Below are 19,148 nucleotides of genomic sequence, written 5' to 3'. Positions count from 1 at the left end.
TTTGCTGCAATCGATTTTTTTTAAATCGTTCGTTTTATTTGGAAAAAGCAACGAGCAGTTCAAATTCTTATACAGAAAGTTCCCAAGGTTTCCCCGCCCCCACCCCATGTCATCCTTGTTCCAAGTGTCCCCATATGTGTTAGGAACAACTTGTAAAGCTTCTCCAATGTCTCTGTACAGTTCTCACTTTCTTCAGACTAGACCTGTATGTGCCCGTCGGCTACCGGCCTACTTGGGAACGATGCAACTTGGGAACCTAATAATACCTGTTGTCAACTTGTCATAGCACCCGTTTTAACTATCTGTCTGTGTCCCTTTTGTGCCCATACTGTATATGGAGATCTAGTGTGCAATACCTGTTGTCATACCACCCATTTTAACTGTATGTCTGTATCCCACATGGAGATCTCTGTATCTGTCTGTCTGCCTGCCTGTGTCTGAAGAGTGGACTGGTTAAGTAATCAATTGGCAAGTGTGGGGTTGCCATGGCAATCAATTGGCTGAGGCAGAGGCTGGACATTGTACAGGTGAGGGGATTAGGCCCACTGGCAGAGCCTGACCAGAGCCTTTTGTGGTGGTTCTGGAGAACCGTGGGTCCGACCGACTCGATACCGGGCACTGCACTCCCTGCGGTGTGTGTCGAATTTGAAGTCGGTGGGGCAAACGGTTCACGGGTTACGTGCATTACAACCGTACACACACACACACACACACACACACACACACACACACACACACACACACTTAGACAGAGACGTGGCGCATTTATAGTAGGATTAGTGGTGCACGATTTAATCATAATACAGATTACCCCTACTTCAGATGCAATATAAAACGGTGCTAACAGGGGCATGCTCACTGATACCAAACACTTCAAGGGAGAGAGAAAGAAAATAGAGAATCTAATGGTATTTCGACCTATCTGTACGGTAGAGAATGTCAATAGAATATAACTAACAGTCGTTGGTGTTGGTCTACTGAGACATGTTGGATAGAACCACCAATGTTTGACAAGAGATATTTGCATGAAGGTCAAATGGCGATTTATCCCCTGCTCAAAGTAACAAGCTGTTCCTTGTAACTTGTAACACTGTGCATCACAGATCCTTTCTTGGGAGTCCATTAATTGACTCCGGCCAGGATGGGAAGCATCCAAGTGTCAAACACAAATGTCAAATGTCTTGGAATAGGCTTGGAATTAAAGATGTCATATAATGAAATGTGCCATTTTTAACCCTAAAACCTAAGTTGCCAACTTATTGTCTCATAAATGTGGGACCGTATTTGTCTTCCTAGTGCCATAGGAAGAGAGATACCGTTTGTTTTGGAAACTTGGTGAAATAGAAAATGAGGTTTTAGGCTTTTTCTTTAATTGCGCTAAATATCAGTGCAGAAAGGTAGTCAACGAACATTTTTCGTCATAGTATTAGGAAATCAACCCCGTCGTGTACCTGGTGGGCTCTACAGATGAGGTCCAGGTCGTGACGGTTCAGGAACTTGCTGACCACGTCGGCCCCAAACGTAAAGGACACGCCGCGGTCGTTCTCTCCCCAGCCCTGCACGTCCTTGTCTGGGTCGGACCAGAGCAGGTCGCACAGCAGGCCTGGAGGAATGGAAACAACAGCAGCAAATGGTGTAATGTTTAGTCAAATGCCTCCCAACCTACTGGACTATTTACGTACTGGCTGGTTTGGAATCAAATTCTATAATGTCCCCTCCCCTTCTTCACGGCCTCTTTCTAAGCTTTCTAAACAGTCCATTTTATCCACTTGAACGATGGCATCTTTATTCTGCTCAAAATAGCAGAACTAATACAATGGAGAACGGTATTAAACATAGTTATCGTTATAGTGCTCAGTGTGAACGGTTTACTAAATATAGAGGCTTTAAGTGGGATTTTTAAGGGGAAACTACTTCAGTGGACAACTCTTACAAAGAGTCCTGGATTGGGCCTTTCCTGACATTTTTACATAACAAAAAAAAAACATTCACCAAATAAGGTCTACACTACAAACTAAACTGCTAAAGTAGTAATGATCCTTTGTGATGCAACGATTGACGAAAACAACAACATTAGCTTTTTTTATTTACTGGGGGGAAAGCCTGGGTGGGAAGGAATTGCTGACACGGTTGTTCCAGAGTACAGAATAAATGTAATGGAAGGGTTCAGGGAGTCACTGCACTCAGCACTGGCAGACCCAATGCCTTTATACACACCACACTCAGCACTGGCAGACTGAATGCCTTTATACGCACCACACACACGCAGCACTTTCAGCTTCTGTGCAGTTTACAGAGAAATGAGATGTGCTTTTTTTTGGTTTTCAACCCTTTTCAATTACCAGGGTCCATTATTCTACATTTGAGCCACCATTTGATGACATTTAGCCTCTTAGACCCCAAACTTTGAATATTTTGTTGTCGTTGGGTAGGATTTTGTCCACAATTCCATGCTGTATTGATGTTGGTACCATTAGGAGAGATAACAGCCAAACGTTGATTAACATAACAATTCTTCTACATTCTCTAATTGATTAGGCTTCTTGTAAATTAAGTAATGCAGCTGTTTAACATTAATTTAACTCATTTTACACTCTCAAGAGTAAAAGATACAGATCCATTTGGTTGCCAAATCTTCCATCATTTAGCTGGGGACCACCTGGAACCCCCTCAAGGACCACTGGTTGTTTTAAACCATCGCAATAAAACAATCAAACAAGGGTCACAAAGATGAAATAATCCTGCTCTCTTTGAATATTAATATCAAGATATTACTTAATATCTTTTTCCAAACTAGAGACAAGGAGGGCAGCTAGCCCTTCTTACATCCAGCTTTTGGTTACCGTCCACAAACTTTGTCTTTAACAAACATTCAATTCCCATCAAGTGACAATGAATGGAGAACTATACGTCATAGTGTCTGAGCAAATAGGCACAGTGTCTATTTTACGTCATGATGATGTACGATGATAAGAGCTCCCCTCACTTCACACGGGTGTGATTTTTTTAATTAAGACAGTGGGCATCTAGATTACAAACGGAGAAGGATCATAGTGACGCATATTAAACACCAAAGTCTGGAATTGTTCTCGACTATATCGTTGCCGTCAGGCAGAAAAACAATTCTCCAAATTCTAACTAGTAACTACTTGTTTTTTTTTCGTAAATTAACGCCCTACTTGATGACACTACACAGAATCATACAAAAGCATCAAAGTTAACAGATCCACAAGCTGGAAACGCAGCACAAAGCAACACGTTTTGAGCTTGTAGATCTGCCACGTTTTGCTATTTTAAGAATTTCACTCCTGAAAGGTAACAGCTTTGGACACATGAGGTTTCCAACTTTCCACTGGACAGGGACGACATACACGGCCCATATCCAGACCCAGCAAGAGGTGCACAACGACCATAACGGGATCTGAGAGTTGAGGGCTTCCTTGGTCTGGATGGAGGCTGATGGCCTTATATGGGCATGTGTTGCCAGGCGCTTGAAAGGCGAGGAGGGGGCTGGCTAGCTAGGCCTGACCTCACTTGGAATGGCTCGAGTTCACGTGAGTCTTTAAATGAGTCAGACTTTATATGAGTAAAACAAAGAACCTGCACAATTCCTCTTTATAACTGTATACTTTAACACCAGAACAACTTACTGCCGGACGGACATGCCTGCAATGATTTGTCCACGGCTAGATTGGGGTATGACTGATCATGAACAATACTTAATGTTTTAAATGTATGTTTATCTGTCCTTTATGAAATGGGCTTATCTGTCAGAATAGTCACTTACCCATGCAGGTACAAGCAGCAAAGTGTGACATTGTGTGCTGCACCAAGAGTTGTGTAATTAAAGCTCTGTCTGTATGTACAGTATGTGTGTCTGATGGCTGATTTGAGCAGTCACACTGGCCTGAGTCAGTACTATCCCCAACGTGCAGCACTCCCCTTGCAATGGTGGTGTAACCACTGACCACCACCTGTGGGCAGTGGGCACTGGGCAGGGAAGCAGTGCGGCTACCGGCTAGTGACCCTGCCAATGAGCCACCATTGTGACCCAGCCGCCGAGCTTCCCTCCAGCCCATCCAAGCAGCCAGCCCCTGGCTGTGGGCAGCCCAATTCAGTGCCAATGATTTGAACAGGGCAAACATGTTTTTTTCCCCAGTCAGTAATAATAATAATAATAATCAAATGCACATTTATGCACATCAACTGCACCTAAGCTAAATTGTGTTGTGTATATAGAGGGTATGCACATGCATAAAGTGAATAGCAAATCGAGTGGCAAAGTGAGTTTAATGTCGTTTAATGCAAAAAAAATCGTGTCGTCTGTGATGAGGTTTCTACCTGTGTCGGGCACGTCTGTGGGTCTCATGATGCGTCTGATCTGCTCCATGGACTGCAGGTCAGGCGACAGACCTAAAAAAAAGAAGACAAAATCGTGAGGACACACAGACCCCGGAACAGCACGCACGCGCGCACACACACAACTCTTCCAATTCAAACACCTCCCTCCTTGACCCTATAGGCCAGTCGACAGGCCTGTGTAGATAGCAAAACAAATCGCATGCGGACACAGACCCCCGAACAGCACACACACACACACACACACACACACACACACACACACACACACACACACACACACACACACACACACACACACACACACACACACACACACACACACACACACACACACACACACACACACACACACACACACACACACACACACACACACACACACACACACACACACACACACACACACACACACACAATTCTTCCAATTCAAACACCTTCCTTGACCCTTTCACCCCATATATCAGTACTGGGGATGAACTTGCTCTGACCCACAGTGTATTTTGATTTCTCCACAGCGGATCAGGGTTCGCTTGACAGGCCTTATCTTTTAAATACCAGGCAGAGACTGGTTTTAATCTATGCTACCATTAATGACCAGGAAACAAGAGAGCAAGGCTGACATAATGTGAAGCCCTCCCACTAGGCCTAATAAATGTTCAAAAAAAGAGGTAATATCTATTCTAAACAATAACAACCAACATGGTGTCACAAAACAGAAAACCTTTCAGGAAATGGAAATGGATCCAATTCAGTTATTTAGTCACACAAGCTGTGGTTAAATATTGATGTAACCCACAGACGGAATTAACCACTTGTGTGTCTGCAAGCAATTAGGGTGATTAGACGATAATAGGATAGTTAGGATGGAAGACGTGACATCTTTCACTCTTCTAATTCAGTGCTTCTCAAACGTTTTTTGTACCAAGGACTGACTGCCAAATTCATATACATTTGGCCGTAGACCCCCATCTGAAAATGTTTGGTGCCAGGGACCCCCCCAGAAGAGAATATTTGTTTTAACGATTAGATTATTTCCATTGCAAAACGATACGATACAAAATCAAACGATACAATATTTACATATCGATATTTTTTTATTTTGATACAGTTACTACAGTATATCGTTACACCCCTAGTAAATAGAGTATCCAAAAGCGTCCAAAAGATTAATGGAATTAAATTCTCAAGCCATAAAGGGACTAGGGAGTCATGGCGCTCGGTGACTTACCTCCATGACAGCAGAATATCTTCTCGTCCACGATGGCGGCGATGGGCAGGCAGTTAAAGCAGTCGGTAAACGTCTTCCACAGCTTGATGTTGAATCTGCGTTTACCTGCATGCACAATTATTCATTGAAGAGTCAATTACTGTTCATATAATATGGCCACGTGAAGCACAATATAGTGCTGTGGTGGTTTCTATATGTCACATGATTTTTACACTTGCTTACAACGGTTTAGGTACAACATATTGTGTATATGTTATGCATTTGTATTGAAATTAACATCTAGAGTTTGGGCTACTATGCCCATACATGGACATGTGGCGGGGTTATGTCTGAGAGGTCCCCAGTGGACCTCAGCCCCTCCCCTGTAATTAATTATGTGCGGCCGCTGGTTGCGTACATGTAAGTAAGAAAGTAAAGTAAGCCTTGCCGAGCCATGAGGCCCATAGGGCAGGAGCCATGAGGCCCATTGGGCAGGAGCCATGAGGCCCATAGGGCAGGAGCCATGAGGCCCATAGGGCAGGAGCCATGAGGCCCATAGGGCAGGAGCCATGAGGCCCATAGGGCAGGAGCCATGAGGCCCATTGGGCAGGAGCCATGAGGCCCATAGGGCAGGAGCCATGAGGCCCATAGGGCAGGAGCCATGAGGCCCATAGGGCAGGAGCCATGAGGCCCATAGGGCAGGAGCCTATCTCCTGTTTCTGTAGCGTGAGGCAGCTTGATGTACAGGTACTCCCGCTGGACATGACACTTGTATGTCGCAGGGACTTGCCCCCAATCCAACCCTTGATGCTGAGTGCCAAGCAGGGAGGCACTGGGTCCCATTTTTCTGAGTCTTTGGTATGACCCGGCCGGGGATCGAACCCCAACCTCCCAGTCCCAGGACAGACACTCTAACCACAGTTAGTTGCTGCGAGAGTGAGGTTTAGCCAACACCAACTAGGGATTGCTGAATCGCTGCCCTCCACAATTTCCTATCCAACATCAGGTTCTTGAGCTCTTCAGTGTTGTCAGCCAAGATGTCGTGCCGCAGCACGTCTACATAGGTGGTACGCTTCTTTCCCCTCCTGGCTTTGCCCTGGGTTGGCTCCCTCCCATAGGGTCAATTTACTTGCCTCAAGTTCTGGGTGCCTGACGCAGTGCCCTGCCAGCCTCATCCTTCTCTCTCTGACTTTGTCCGTGACCCGTGGTAGGTCCCCATAGAGGTCCACATTTCTGATGAGGTCCGTCCATGTGACACCTAGTGCCATTCGTAGCATTCTTGTGTAACCTGCACAAGGCCACTGAGCTGGCCTCAGTCCCCAGTATTGAATTATGTGTAGCCCACTGGTTGCAGCCAGTTCCCTACTATTAATTCATCCCTCCCTTGGACTCACACTCGTCGTAGAAGCCGTAGATGCGGTTGATGGAGGCACACTCGTGGTTGCCCCTCAGTAGGAAGAAGTTCTCGGGGTATTTGATCTTGTAGGCCAGCAGGAGGCAGATGGTCTCCAGGGACTGCTTGCCTCGGTCCACGTAGTCTCCCAGGAACAGGTAGTTGGCCTCCGGAGGGAAGCCGCCGTACTCGAACAGCCGCAGCAGGTCTGTGTACTGGCCGTGGATGTCACCTGGACATGAGGACAGAGGGAGGGAAGCGGGTTTCTGTTTTAGTTTTGTCTTGTTTTTAAAAGATTCACTTTCAATGCTTTTTAGACCAGTGGTTCCAGGTGGTCCCCGGCTAAATGATGGGAGGGTTGGTAACCAAATCGAGTTAAATTATTGTTAAACATCTGCATTACTTAATTTACAAGAAGTCTACACAATTAGAGAATGTACAAGAATTGTTATAATTAATAATTGTTAACGCCTGTCTGTTGTCTCATTGTGGACAAAATCTTATCCAACGATAAAAAGAATATTCTTACGTTTTGGGTCTGAGAGGCTAAATTTTCATCTGTGGCTCAAATGCAGAATAAATAATAGACCTTGATATGAAAAAGGTTGAAAACCACTGCTTTTCAGACCGTGACCCTCTAAAATAGAGGAGCAAGCCATGTTTACCATGATAACACGCCGAGCACAGCCTTTCTTTGGGTGAGTTTCCTCCGGTCTAAATGTTAACAGGCAAGGTGGGGAATGTATGTTATGTACCGACCACAGATTTTGAGCGGTGCCTCCAGCTCCAGGAGGATTGGCTGGCTGAGGAAGATCTCCCGGGACTTGATGCAAAGGCCGCGCACCTCGGCCTCCGTCATCTGGACTATCTTCCCTGGTCGACATCCTCGCACTGCGGGGGAGGGGGGCGGAAACCAGAGAAGAGAGGGTGGGAGAACAGACAGGGAGAGAAGAACGGAGAACGTCACGTTATAAATTGCATGTTAAAGTTCTGAAATCAATTATTATACTGGGCCATATTTTCGTCAGTGCTAAACCCCTTATCGCTAAATTTCTTTGCCATTTAACAAAAAAAACCATTAAAAACAATTCGACTAGCCGAACTACACCAACACGTTGCTTGTGAACTTGTAGATCGGCTATTAGAACTATTCAAAAAGGTTTTTCAAAATAGTATAAAAGGCAAAGGAGTTTAGGGATAAGGGGTTTAGCACCGACGAAAATAGGGCCCTCTGTCTCCGACACAGTCTGAGTCGCACATCATTTCACAGGCAACATGTTCTGGCTGTACGCGAGCAGCAAGTGAGTCAACCTTGTATACAACTTTTATTTTCTTCAAAGCAAGCCCTCTCTATCATCATGCGATGCCTGCAGTGGAGGTTAAGTGGAGGCACAAGGTTTGCAAACAAATCCAGCCATTCAAAGACATGACATTTTAGGCACTGTGGCACCGAAGCAAGGAGCTTGGCTGTCTAGAAGGGGTCAGAAAAAGCCCACTAATATTCCAAAACATGTTAGGTTAGTGTGAGGCTAGACTCAGTTAATAGGCTAATAGTGCTAATAATAACAGCTGTCTCCGGCCAAAGCCATAGCACTGTCCAGGGCAGTGGTTTTCAACCATTTTCATCTCCAGGCCCATTATTTATTCAGCATTACCTTTTGATGAGATCCAAAACTATACAATATTTTGTTGTCGTTGAAAAACGATTTTGTATAGAGCTTTGGCTTTTTCAAATTCAGTGTACTGTACGTATATAGGCTCAGAAAGGACAATTGACCATAATAGCAAGGTCGACATCAGTTATCGTCAGACTCGGTATGGGCCAGAAATCACTACCATTCACAGCTACAGAGTGCACAAGGACGCAGACTCAGTGTCTGTCTCTTGATCCATGAATAATACTCCGTAATAGGCCTGGGCTGTGGCTCAGCGGTCCAGGCACCTTGGCTGGTAATCCAGTCTGGCAGTGTGCCGCGGGTTCGACTCCCGATCCCGACGGCCTCTTATATCTCTCCCCATTTCCTGTCAGCCTACTGTCTCTGTCCCTCTATAAAAATAAAAATAAAAATAAATAAGGCGAAAGCCACAAAAAAAATCATTAAAAAAATAATACTCTGTAATAGTTTTTATTTTGAAGGGCCCATTGTCAATGGGAATTAAAATTAAAATCGATAATTCGGTCCTACACAAAGTTAAATTCCCATTGACAATGAATGGAGAATCTACGATTCTACGTCTTATGTGTCTGAACAAATCGCCATGTTACATCATGATGATGTACGTACGATGATAAGAGCGCCCCTCACTTGACACGGGTGTGATTTTTATTTTCAAGCCATGTTTACCATGATAACACGCCGAGCGCAGCCTTTTTTTTTGGCGAGTTTAGAAATATTGGCGTATTGACAATATCAGCGTGTGCCACTTTCTTGTTTTTGTCCATGACTCCCTCTCTTCAGTTTGTTCACCCGTGGGCCGGCACCGCTATACAAGGACTTTGGTGTGAGTAAGCATCCTCGTGTGTTGAGTTTAGAAAGGAACATCACACTAAATACGGGAGGCGAGGGTTTAGCCAACAGCAGGAGAGCCAGAAATAGCTGCAGTAGGCAGAGTCGGCCTTGATGAGGGGTTTTCTCTTTTGGAGAGAAGAAAACTTCCTGTTCTTTAAGAGGGAGGACAAGAGCAGAGCGTTTGGGTTTGGTTAGGAAACTCTCTCTACATGCCATGGACTGATGGGAGTGTTGTTGACCCCGTCACAGATTACAGCTATTTTTGGAAGAATCATTGCATAATTGCTCCGGATATACTACAATATGTTATATTAGGAATGATGGAATCCTTTGAAATACCACGACTTGGATGATTAGATTGCTCATTGAGATATTATAGAACATTAAAAAAAAAACATTGCTGAACCTGCTGTGATGTCATTTCCTGCTCAGTGACAGTTTCTTCTTGTTTTTCTTACAGTTTTTCTCTCTTTTTTTGTGTGTTTTTAACCCATTTAGACCTGACACTAGATTCTACAAAATGTCTAAATCCTGACAGATTTCTATATCAGTAGTTCTCAAACTATTTAATGTCAAGAACCCCCAGAATGACATTATTTGGCCACGACCGCATATGAAAATATGTTGTTCCAGGGACCCCCCAGAAGCAAATAGTTGAGTTAAAAACTGACACAGACGCGTCCTAAATGGGTAAATTGGTAAGTTTTCTGGTGTGGTTTTGTTAGCCCGCCACCAATCTGTACGGTAATTAACCTGTAATGTAATTCCCTATAAAAGCCATGTTTTATCTGCAATCTTGTTAGTCACCCTGATGAAGGCAGTTAGCCTTATATTCAACGTTTTTTTTCGTCACGTTTTTTTCTAAAACAGCTGATTTACAAGCTCATATCGCTTCACTTCGTGCCGTACTGTGTGCTTGTAGATATGATATTTATTTTAATAGCCAGAGCATAAAAAAATGGCTAAAAGTGGTTACACAGATTTACTGGTTTAATGGCTTAACAGATCTTCTCACTGCACAAGTCTCATACTCCTCAAACAGCATCACTGTCCCTCCTCTCCCTCTCCCTCTCCCCACAGGGAGAGAACCACAAGGAACTGACTGCCACTACCGCATACATGGGTAACTGGGGGCCCAGGGGCCACATGCCACCACCATCACTTAATGCGGCCTGCAGGTTAATATCAGAATACTGACTGATATATCATTGATTTCAGCTGCTATAATTTCAAACATGCAAACATGACCCCCTTTAATTACTTCAGTCTATAGAGCCAATGGGGCGACGCTACCATCTGTATTAGTAGCTTAATGAATGCCTCCATTAGTAGCTTAATGACTAGTAATACAATATTATTGACCTTTTTTATGTCCAATGTATTTGCATTTAAGTTCCTAAAGGTAACATAAGTATGCTCTGTTACTTTTCAGGATTCCAATCAAAAAATTGCAAAACATAATAATTCAGGATTTCAATTCAAATATAGCAAAAAATCTACTACAATCAACTAATTTAACTCTTGAGAGCATAAAATGACACGAAATATCTACCGTAATAAGCAGGTCCATTTGGTTATCATTTAGCTGGTGGGGACCACCTGGAACGCCTCCAAGGACCACTGGTTGAAAACCACTGCCCTATAAGACCACAGCTTGTTAGATCAGTGGTTCCCAAACGTTTTCATGTCAAAGACCCCCAAATTGACACCAATTAGCCCTGTGGACCCCCATTTGAAATTATATGCCAGGGACCCCCCATAAGAGAATATATTTACGGCTCTAGCAGTCATTCTCAACCCGTTTAATTTCAAGGGCCCCCAGTTTGACATGCATTAGTCTATGGACCCCCATTGAATGGTATTTCTATCTCTGGGACCCCAGTTTTATATGTAAAATCAATGTTAATGATGCTCCTGAGTTACAGACCCAAAAGGGTCCATTTGGTTCCAAACTGTCATTTAGCTGGGTACCCCCTGGAACTCCCTCAAGGACCCCCAGACCCCACTTTGGGAACCACTGTGTTAGATGACACCACGGTGTCAGGCAGAAACAGTGACTAGTGTGCATTTAAAAGGCACTTAATAAGCATATCAGATAAGATAATTGAGTCAAATCCATGTCGGTTTCCTAACTGACAGCCAGGGGAGGACGGGCGTTTGCCATGAATCAGTCTAACATAATTAAAAGAATATTATGCTGTGAGAAATTAGATTTCTAACCACTTAAACCTCAGTGTCCATATTCTGGGGGAAACAATTTTGAGCGAAGATATTTAAAGTACAGCGAAAACAGAAAAGTCACTTGGGGTTTAACCCAGGGGTGCCCACACTTTTTGACTTGAGAACTACTTTCAAAATGACCAGTTCAAAAAGATCTACCCACCAGAAATGTTTTACCTGAGGAGGCTTTGGAATAGCAGCACAGGCGTTACATACAAGACAAACAAACAAACACACTTGGAATGTGAAATAGTGGGGGGGAAATTGTCTTACTCCCATTCTGTATAGAAGTGATAGGTTTTCGGGGGTTCTTTGCCTTGTACATTTTAATTTCTAATGTTGTGGGTTTGCCTACTGTAGAAGCTGTAAAGGGAGCCGACAGGCCCTTCTCGATGTCAAGCAATCAAGTTGTGAGTTTTGTGATATTTCATTATTAATAATATATATATATTTTTTTAGGGCCATGTCATGACATGTGGTTCTACCTGCATAGCCTTTCTGGAACATCACGATCGACCTTTTGGGCACCCCTGGTTTAAGTGGTCAAGCAAGCTAGCTGAATGATTGCCAGAAGTGAATGCAGATCAGATTCCTGCAGGTGACTTCAGTGTCTTGTGCCACATTGCGTCTGCAAAGACATTTCACATGCGCTGTAGACGGCCCTGTTTGGGGACATGTGCAACGTGACCCTGCTATTTCTGCCCGGAGGCCTCAGGCAGGGCACGACAAACATACGGCTGCTTTTCCCCCCGTCTGTCATCCTCTCTAACACACAAGACCTGAGGCCAGATTCTACAAATGTCTTCTAAAAATCATGATTCTATATCAGTGGTTCTCAAACTATTTCATGTCAACTGTCAAGGAACCTAAAAATGATATGCAACTGGCCAGCCGACCCACATCTGGAAATATGTTGTAAAGATATACAAGTTAAAAACGTAACGACAGAATATATATAAAAAATGTCCACACATTCACAATAGAAAAAAAAGCAGTCAGATCTACAAGCTCATAGCGCGGCACTCATAGCGGTGCTCATAGCGCGGCAGTTTAAAATAATGGTTAAGCTAAGGTGACACAGATACTATAAAAACATCGTTTCGGGACAACTCTAGCGAGCGGCGTGTACCCTACCTGTCCTGAACACGCAGGTGTTGGGCTGTAGACAGTGTTGTTTTCGTTGACTAAAACCAAGACGAAAAATCTTTGTCGACTACCTTTTTTCACTGAGGAAAACTAAATAAAAACGAAGCTATGATGACTAAAACTAAGACTATACTGACAATTAAGTCAACAAATAAAACCTAGACTAAAATGTTGGGAAGGGACTATAGTGGACAAGAGATCCAGTATAAGTCATTTTACAATTAGTTGCATACTGAAAATAGCAGATCTACAAGCTCAAAACGCGCCGTGCTGCGACGTGTTGTGAGCTTGTAGATCGGCTATTTGTGTAAAATCATTCATTACGACACCATCCAGGCCAGCCGAAATACATTTTAGTCAACTAAATCAACTGTAGATTTAGACTAAAATTGCATGACATTTAGTCGACTAAAACTAGACTAACACTAAAACATTCCAGGTGACTAAAACTATTCAAGAGACTATGACTAAAACTTGCTGCCAAAAACACTGGCTGTAGGTTTATACTGCTAGACATGCCCCAAGTACAAGTTACAACAATGACCTGTGCTAAGGTTCGAGTGCCACGCAGCACCTGGCTGCAAACATGCTCCCGGATTATTTACGCGAGGGGGGACTCAGGTGTAGCCTTGTATTTCTTCTGAACACTTATTTAGATGGCAGATTGGCAGTTGTGCGCTAAGGTTCAAGGTTGTGCTTTATGGTTACATCTTGTGTACAGGTACATAAGAGTGAGACTTATTTTTGTTTAGCTTCCTTCAGACAATGCAGCAGCAAATATATAATACAACATCAAACAGCAGAATATAGAGTGAAAAAAAAAGATCAAACAAAGAGTAAAAAAAAAAAAGAGTATAGAGCGCCGCAGTCCCTCCCCCTTTCAGAACGACGAGTGGCCCAGGAAATGAATCCCAATGCATTTTTCCCATACGCATTTCAAAACGTTTTTATTTTAAGCGTTGTGCGAAGCCAACTCTTGTCGTGAGAAATCATGACATCACACACAATCTTTCGGGCCAAACAAAGAATTAGAAAGTAGTAAAAAACGGCAGGTTACAACACTTTTTTTGTTGTTTTTCTTCTTTGTAATTATTTGTTTGGTCCAAAATATTGTGTGTGTTGTCATGATTTGTCACTACAAGAGTTGGCTTCGTACAACGCTTAAAATAAAAAATAAAAACGTTTTGAAATGCGTATGGGAAAAATGCATTGGGATTCATTTCCTGGGCCACTCGTCGTTCTGAAAGGGGGAGGGACTGCGACACTCTATAGTAGCAAAGTTAGGTGAACTTTGTGTGAACAACTTCACAGTAGGCTATGTTCCATTAAATATACAACACGTTTAGTTTATAAAGGTGCAATTTGAGCTTAATAGGATGAAGGTACTGGGGGGGGGGGGGGGGGGGGTTGGGGCTCGCGTTTTCCTTTTTCCCCTGAATTCCCTGATCGTACACAGCTTTTGCATTTTGAATTGAATCTTCAGTAAACAACAACAACAACATAAAGGACAGTTTGTACCAAAGTGTGTGCATGTGTGTGTGTGTGTGTGTGTGTGTGTGTGTGTGTGTGTGCGTGTGTGTGTGTGTGCATGCATGCTAGTAGCAGTGCCTCCAGGAGTCAAATTCACACCTCTGCTCGCCCCTCCCTCCCTCCCTCCCTCCCAGCTGGCCGGTGATGTGACGTGCTTACAGGGCTGCGTTGGCTCAGCTGACTAGAGGAGAGAGAGAGAGGCCTGAACTATGGGAGAGAACACCCAGACAGTACATTGACCCCCCCCTCTTTATGACCACAACTAGCAGCGCAAGTCACACCAGTCTGGGAGGATCTCCTTTCACCATAGGACAGACTAAATGCCATGGACAACACACACAGCCCCAAGCCTCCAGAATGGCTGGCCAACATTGAAGCACTTGGCCCTCCTTGTCAGAGTTGGGACTGCAGAGTAATCTAGTAAGAGAGTGGCGACAACAGCGTTGACTCCCGTTATAACAATGGAATGGGCGGAAGTGCTCATTCTATCTCAAATTCAATGGGATAGTTCCAATGTTTGGAACTACAGTATAGCCCAAAGCGCTGTTGTCATGTCTGCAGAGTGTGCCGCTTCATAAGTTTGTATATGCAGCCGTGTGTGTGTGTGTGTGTGTGTGTGTGTGCGTGTGTGTGTGTCGTACCAGAGCCGATCACCAGGTCACTGCAACCCTGAAAATGTTTGAGTGTTGTAGCTGTGATGGAGGAGTTGGTTTGCAGACGGGTCGGGTGGCATCTCCACCAACCCGTGCTTCACGTAACTACACAACAGGCAAGAGGCAACACTTCCATCCATCAACATGCAGGTATTCACAGGGGCTAAGGGTAAAAATAGCCTTGCGTAGCCAGCCTTTAATCTGCCTTTGCAATGCACATTGCCCCAGGCCGATCACACTGGGCAAGACCTACCCTGTAGACGCCATCTTTTTTTTTGTCCATTCACATGCACATTCATACACCGATGGCAGCGGAAACCATGCAAGGCACCAACCAGCACATCAGGAGCAATTAGGGGTTCAGAGTCTTGCTCAAGGACACTTCGACACTAACTCTGGGGGAGCCCGGGTTCGAACTGATGGTTGCCATCCAGCCACTCTACCCCTGAGCCACCGGCGCTACTGTAATGTATTAATTAGAATGGCATCATAGGAAAATAACCTTTACATACAGTTACGGCAGTATGAGTGCTTTCCAAAATTGACAAAATATCTCACGATTTTAGACACTATACTAGCCACTATAATGTACTCATCATGTACATTTGACGGGTGTAAACGTCCAGACTCTACATAGCATTCGGAGATTGTGGAATAGTTCTCTGGCTACGCGAGTGGACTATGTGGGAGTCAGTGTCACCAGGGCTTGCCTACAGGAGGTGACTGAGAATGAGACCCGAGGTCCTTGAAACAGATGTGGAACCTGACTTTATGCAAGCTTAGTTTTAGAAGCTGATTCTCGTGCAGCATTGGTACTTCTGGTCTCAACAGAGTCTTGCTTTAGGATTCATGCCACGTTCCAATTCATCTCTCCTAATTTGGCAGTGCTGCTCTGCTCCTTTGGGAGTGTGTGTGTGTGTGTGTGTGTGTGTGTGTGCGTGCGTGCGTGCGTGCGTGCGTGCGTGTGTGTGTGCGTGCGACCACAGGCTCTTGTGCTGGGTGGGATGGGGGGAGGGCTGCTGGGTCAGTCTGACACTTTCAAGCTGAACATAGGCATACAATTTACAATTTAGGCCTTTAGCAGACGCTCTTAATCCAGGGCAATTTACAGTAAGCATTAGCAAGAACAACACATGGCAATACATCAAATACATATAAATAGTAATCAAGGATCATATGCAAGCTAAGAACCTAACATCTGTCTGACAGCAGAATATCATATCTGTACAGTGAAACTATGACTATACACTATAGAGGGCTATGTCCACATGAAATCGTTGTCGAGGCTAGTGCAAGTGCTACGGGCTAAGATGGGAGTCTGAAGAGGTGGGTTTTCAAACTACGGCGGAAGATTGGGAGTGAGTCTGCAGTTCTGATTGCAATGGGAAGTTCATTCCATACAGTTCTGGAGCCAGAACTGGGAAGCCATACGTTTTCACTCACTCATCTCTCTTTGAATCCCGGACTTACAGTTGTAACGACTCACGAGGTATTTCTTCATATTGCAGACGTATTGATAATTTTACTTGAGTAAAACTTTTTTTCCACTACTGCTTGCCAGTGAACCGCGGCACTGACGCCAAGAGGGCAGCCCTCCCTCGTGGCTCTCCCCTGGGACTCGCTACATTCCACACAGACCACGGATGCTTCCAACCTCTTCCGACCTCCAAAGAGTTGTTCTCTCCGGGCTGGAGGAGGAGGAGGACTGGTTGACTGCGGACTCTCGGATCCTTGACTACAAAAGGCTCATCTGTTGTTGCCTTACGCAAACATACAGCATTCCTCTGCTGTATAAAATCATGTTAAACCCATTGATTCTGGATGGGAACACCTTTTGGTGTTTCAAGGATTGTGTTATACTTTAGCTATTGAAAAATAGCAGATCTACAACAGAGTGCCACACTACGGTGGTCCCTGGAACAACATATTTTCAGATGGGGGGTCGGCGGCCGATTACATATAATTTTGGGGGTCGTTGACATGAAATAGTTTGAGAACGATTGACATAGAAACATGGGTTTTTCAGAAAACTGTCTTTAGAAGACATTTGTAGATCAGGTCTAAAAAAAAGGGTTTTAAGACACAGCCTAAAAACAAGTGTGTGTAAACAATATACAATAGTGGTTGTGAGTGTTAATGTGGACTCCGTTAAGCAGCTTAGAATGAGAGGGAACACAAGGTGGTCTGTGACATTTCGAAGGGCTGCTGCAGTACCTCAGGTTCATGGGTATACTTCGCTTTACTCTGGAGCGTTTTGGCCCACGCACTCAACCCCAGAATGGCCAGGATTTTTACATTTAGTGGAAAAACGGGGACAAAACCATCGGTCAATTGGGCTAAGCCTAAGGCCCCGGATGTGTTTCCCATTAATACGGCAGTTGGAAGTTGGAACTGGTTTAATAATCCAGTAAGACATGCATACAGCAGCACAGAGGAGCAACTAACTGCTGTCGAGCAGGGGAACTAGTCGTGCGCCAAGCCATCATTTCCAAACGCGTCCTACTAGGCTGAATACTCTGTGAAAGGTTCAATGTGTTTTCCGTTAATTTAAAAGAGCAGGGTTCACTCAATCAAGTGTGTCGGAGCAGCGAGGAGGAGTTCCAGAGAAGGGGGGGGGGGGGGGGTGATGAAACCATATATGGATATGCGGCTCGTATGGAGAGAGGGAAGGAGGAAGTTAGGCTGGCTTTGGCCAGACACATAACCAGGGTTTCCTGCAGACATTTCTTTGCCCTGGCTGGTGCACTTTTCTTTCTTGGCTTGTCTTGCAAGACAAGCTAAGAAAAAAAAGTGTATAGGTATACTACAGGCAATTGGTTGAAATAAGCTCTCAAGCCGTGCTGAAATGGGCACAGCACACCTAGACGTTAATAGAATATTTGAGAACGGATTAATCAAAAATCAAAAGATGTGCAGTGTTATCAAACTTCTCTAACTTCTCTTCTATTTTGAGGGCAATATGAATTAATCAAAATGTATCAAATGAATGAATAAAAAAATGTCCGGTGCATGCAGTCAACACTAACGTGGATTCAATGACACCTCCTCCTCCCTGCTATGAGTCTGGAGGAGTTTGGCCCGTCATAGGCAGAGAGTATGAGTCTGGAGGAGTCTGGCCCGTCATAGGCAGAGAGTATGCGGAAGCTGGAGAAATCCGAAAATGACTCCGTTCCCAGTTCCCACGATATCTATTTTTCATTATTTTGTGAAAGTCATGATGAAATATTAAAGAAGAGTGCCTCGAGTTGCCATCTATTGCTGCCTGTACTTCAATATATTTTGATGAGATTCTTTTTATTTATGGAATATATTACTGTACATTGGGTAAAATATATACTGTACCTATGTTTAGTGATGGTCTGACAAAAGTTAAGTTTAGTATTCTAGGGTTAAGTAATATAAATGTGTTTTTGCACTGCACTGCGCACTGTGTGCAATGCAACACAAGCCAGGGTTACATCCATCAGGGGTGGATGGATGGGTAGGGTGGATGGGCCACAACAATGAAAAGGCTGTCAACTGCAGCTAGCAACGTCAGTGCGTTCCTATAAACAAGTAAACAGGGTGAAGTAAGCAGTGTTGATTTCGTAAAGCAAGACTAAATAAGATAATTTCGTCAAACAAATAAAAAACAGACTAAAATGTTAGGAAGGGACTAGTGGACAAGACGAGATCCATAGTATATGTAATTTGACACTTGGTTGCATGCTGAAAATAGCTGTTTTCAGCAAGTGTAAATTCAACAATTATGACGGTATTAAGCAATAATGTCAAAATTTGAATGACCTTTTTTCCTTTTTTTGTATTCAGACAATGGGTAGAGAACGCTCCCAAAAACATTCAGTCTATGTGACACATCTAGGGGCCGCAATCTGCATTCAAAGATGTTCCTAGAAGCTTTGTCATTGGTCAGAAAAAAACTTGTGATGTCACAATTGCACAAGTCTAGTCTATTCCTATTTTTTATGACTGAGGCCGATTCTAGTAAAAACTTTATCACAGAGCAAAGATATTCAAAACCACTGCCTGCTGGACGGACACGCGTTATTAAGAATAAATGAAATATATCGAAACTGATATTCAGAAGTGACCAATAAGTGACTTAATCATGTAGGTTAATAATCGAG

General features: G+C 43.9%; 1 protein-coding gene across 1 annotated transcript in view; it reads right to left on the bottom strand.

Annotated features, from left to right (window-relative positions):
• Nucleotides 1-19,148, bottom strand: part of LOC308335654 (serine/threonine-protein phosphatase PP1-beta catalytic subunit) — a 28,885-nt gene that overhangs the window by 1,727 nt on the left and 8,010 nt on the right. Inside the window, exons 2-6 of the mRNA XM_080792761.1 lie at nt 7,722-7,853; nt 6,964-7,194; nt 5,591-5,695; nt 4,342-4,413; nt 1,452-1,603 (exon numbers count right to left, since the gene is read on the bottom strand). Coding sequence (XP_080648887.1) covers nt 1,452-1,603; nt 4,342-4,413; nt 5,591-5,695; nt 6,964-7,194; nt 7,722-7,853 — 692 coding nt within the window. The remainder of the gene's footprint in view (nt 1-1,451; nt 1,604-4,341; nt 4,414-5,590; nt 5,696-6,963; nt 7,195-7,721; nt 7,854-19,148) is intronic.

This window comes from Protomyctophum bolini (assembly GCF_963924005.1).
Source record: "Protomyctophum bolini genome assembly, chromosome: 20".
In the NCBI taxonomy this organism is placed as follows: domain Eukaryota; kingdom Metazoa; phylum Chordata; class Actinopteri; order Myctophiformes; family Myctophidae; genus Protomyctophum; species Protomyctophum bolini.
Note: the sequence above shows the minus strand (reverse complement) of the source record. Positions and strands in the feature narration are given on the sequence as shown.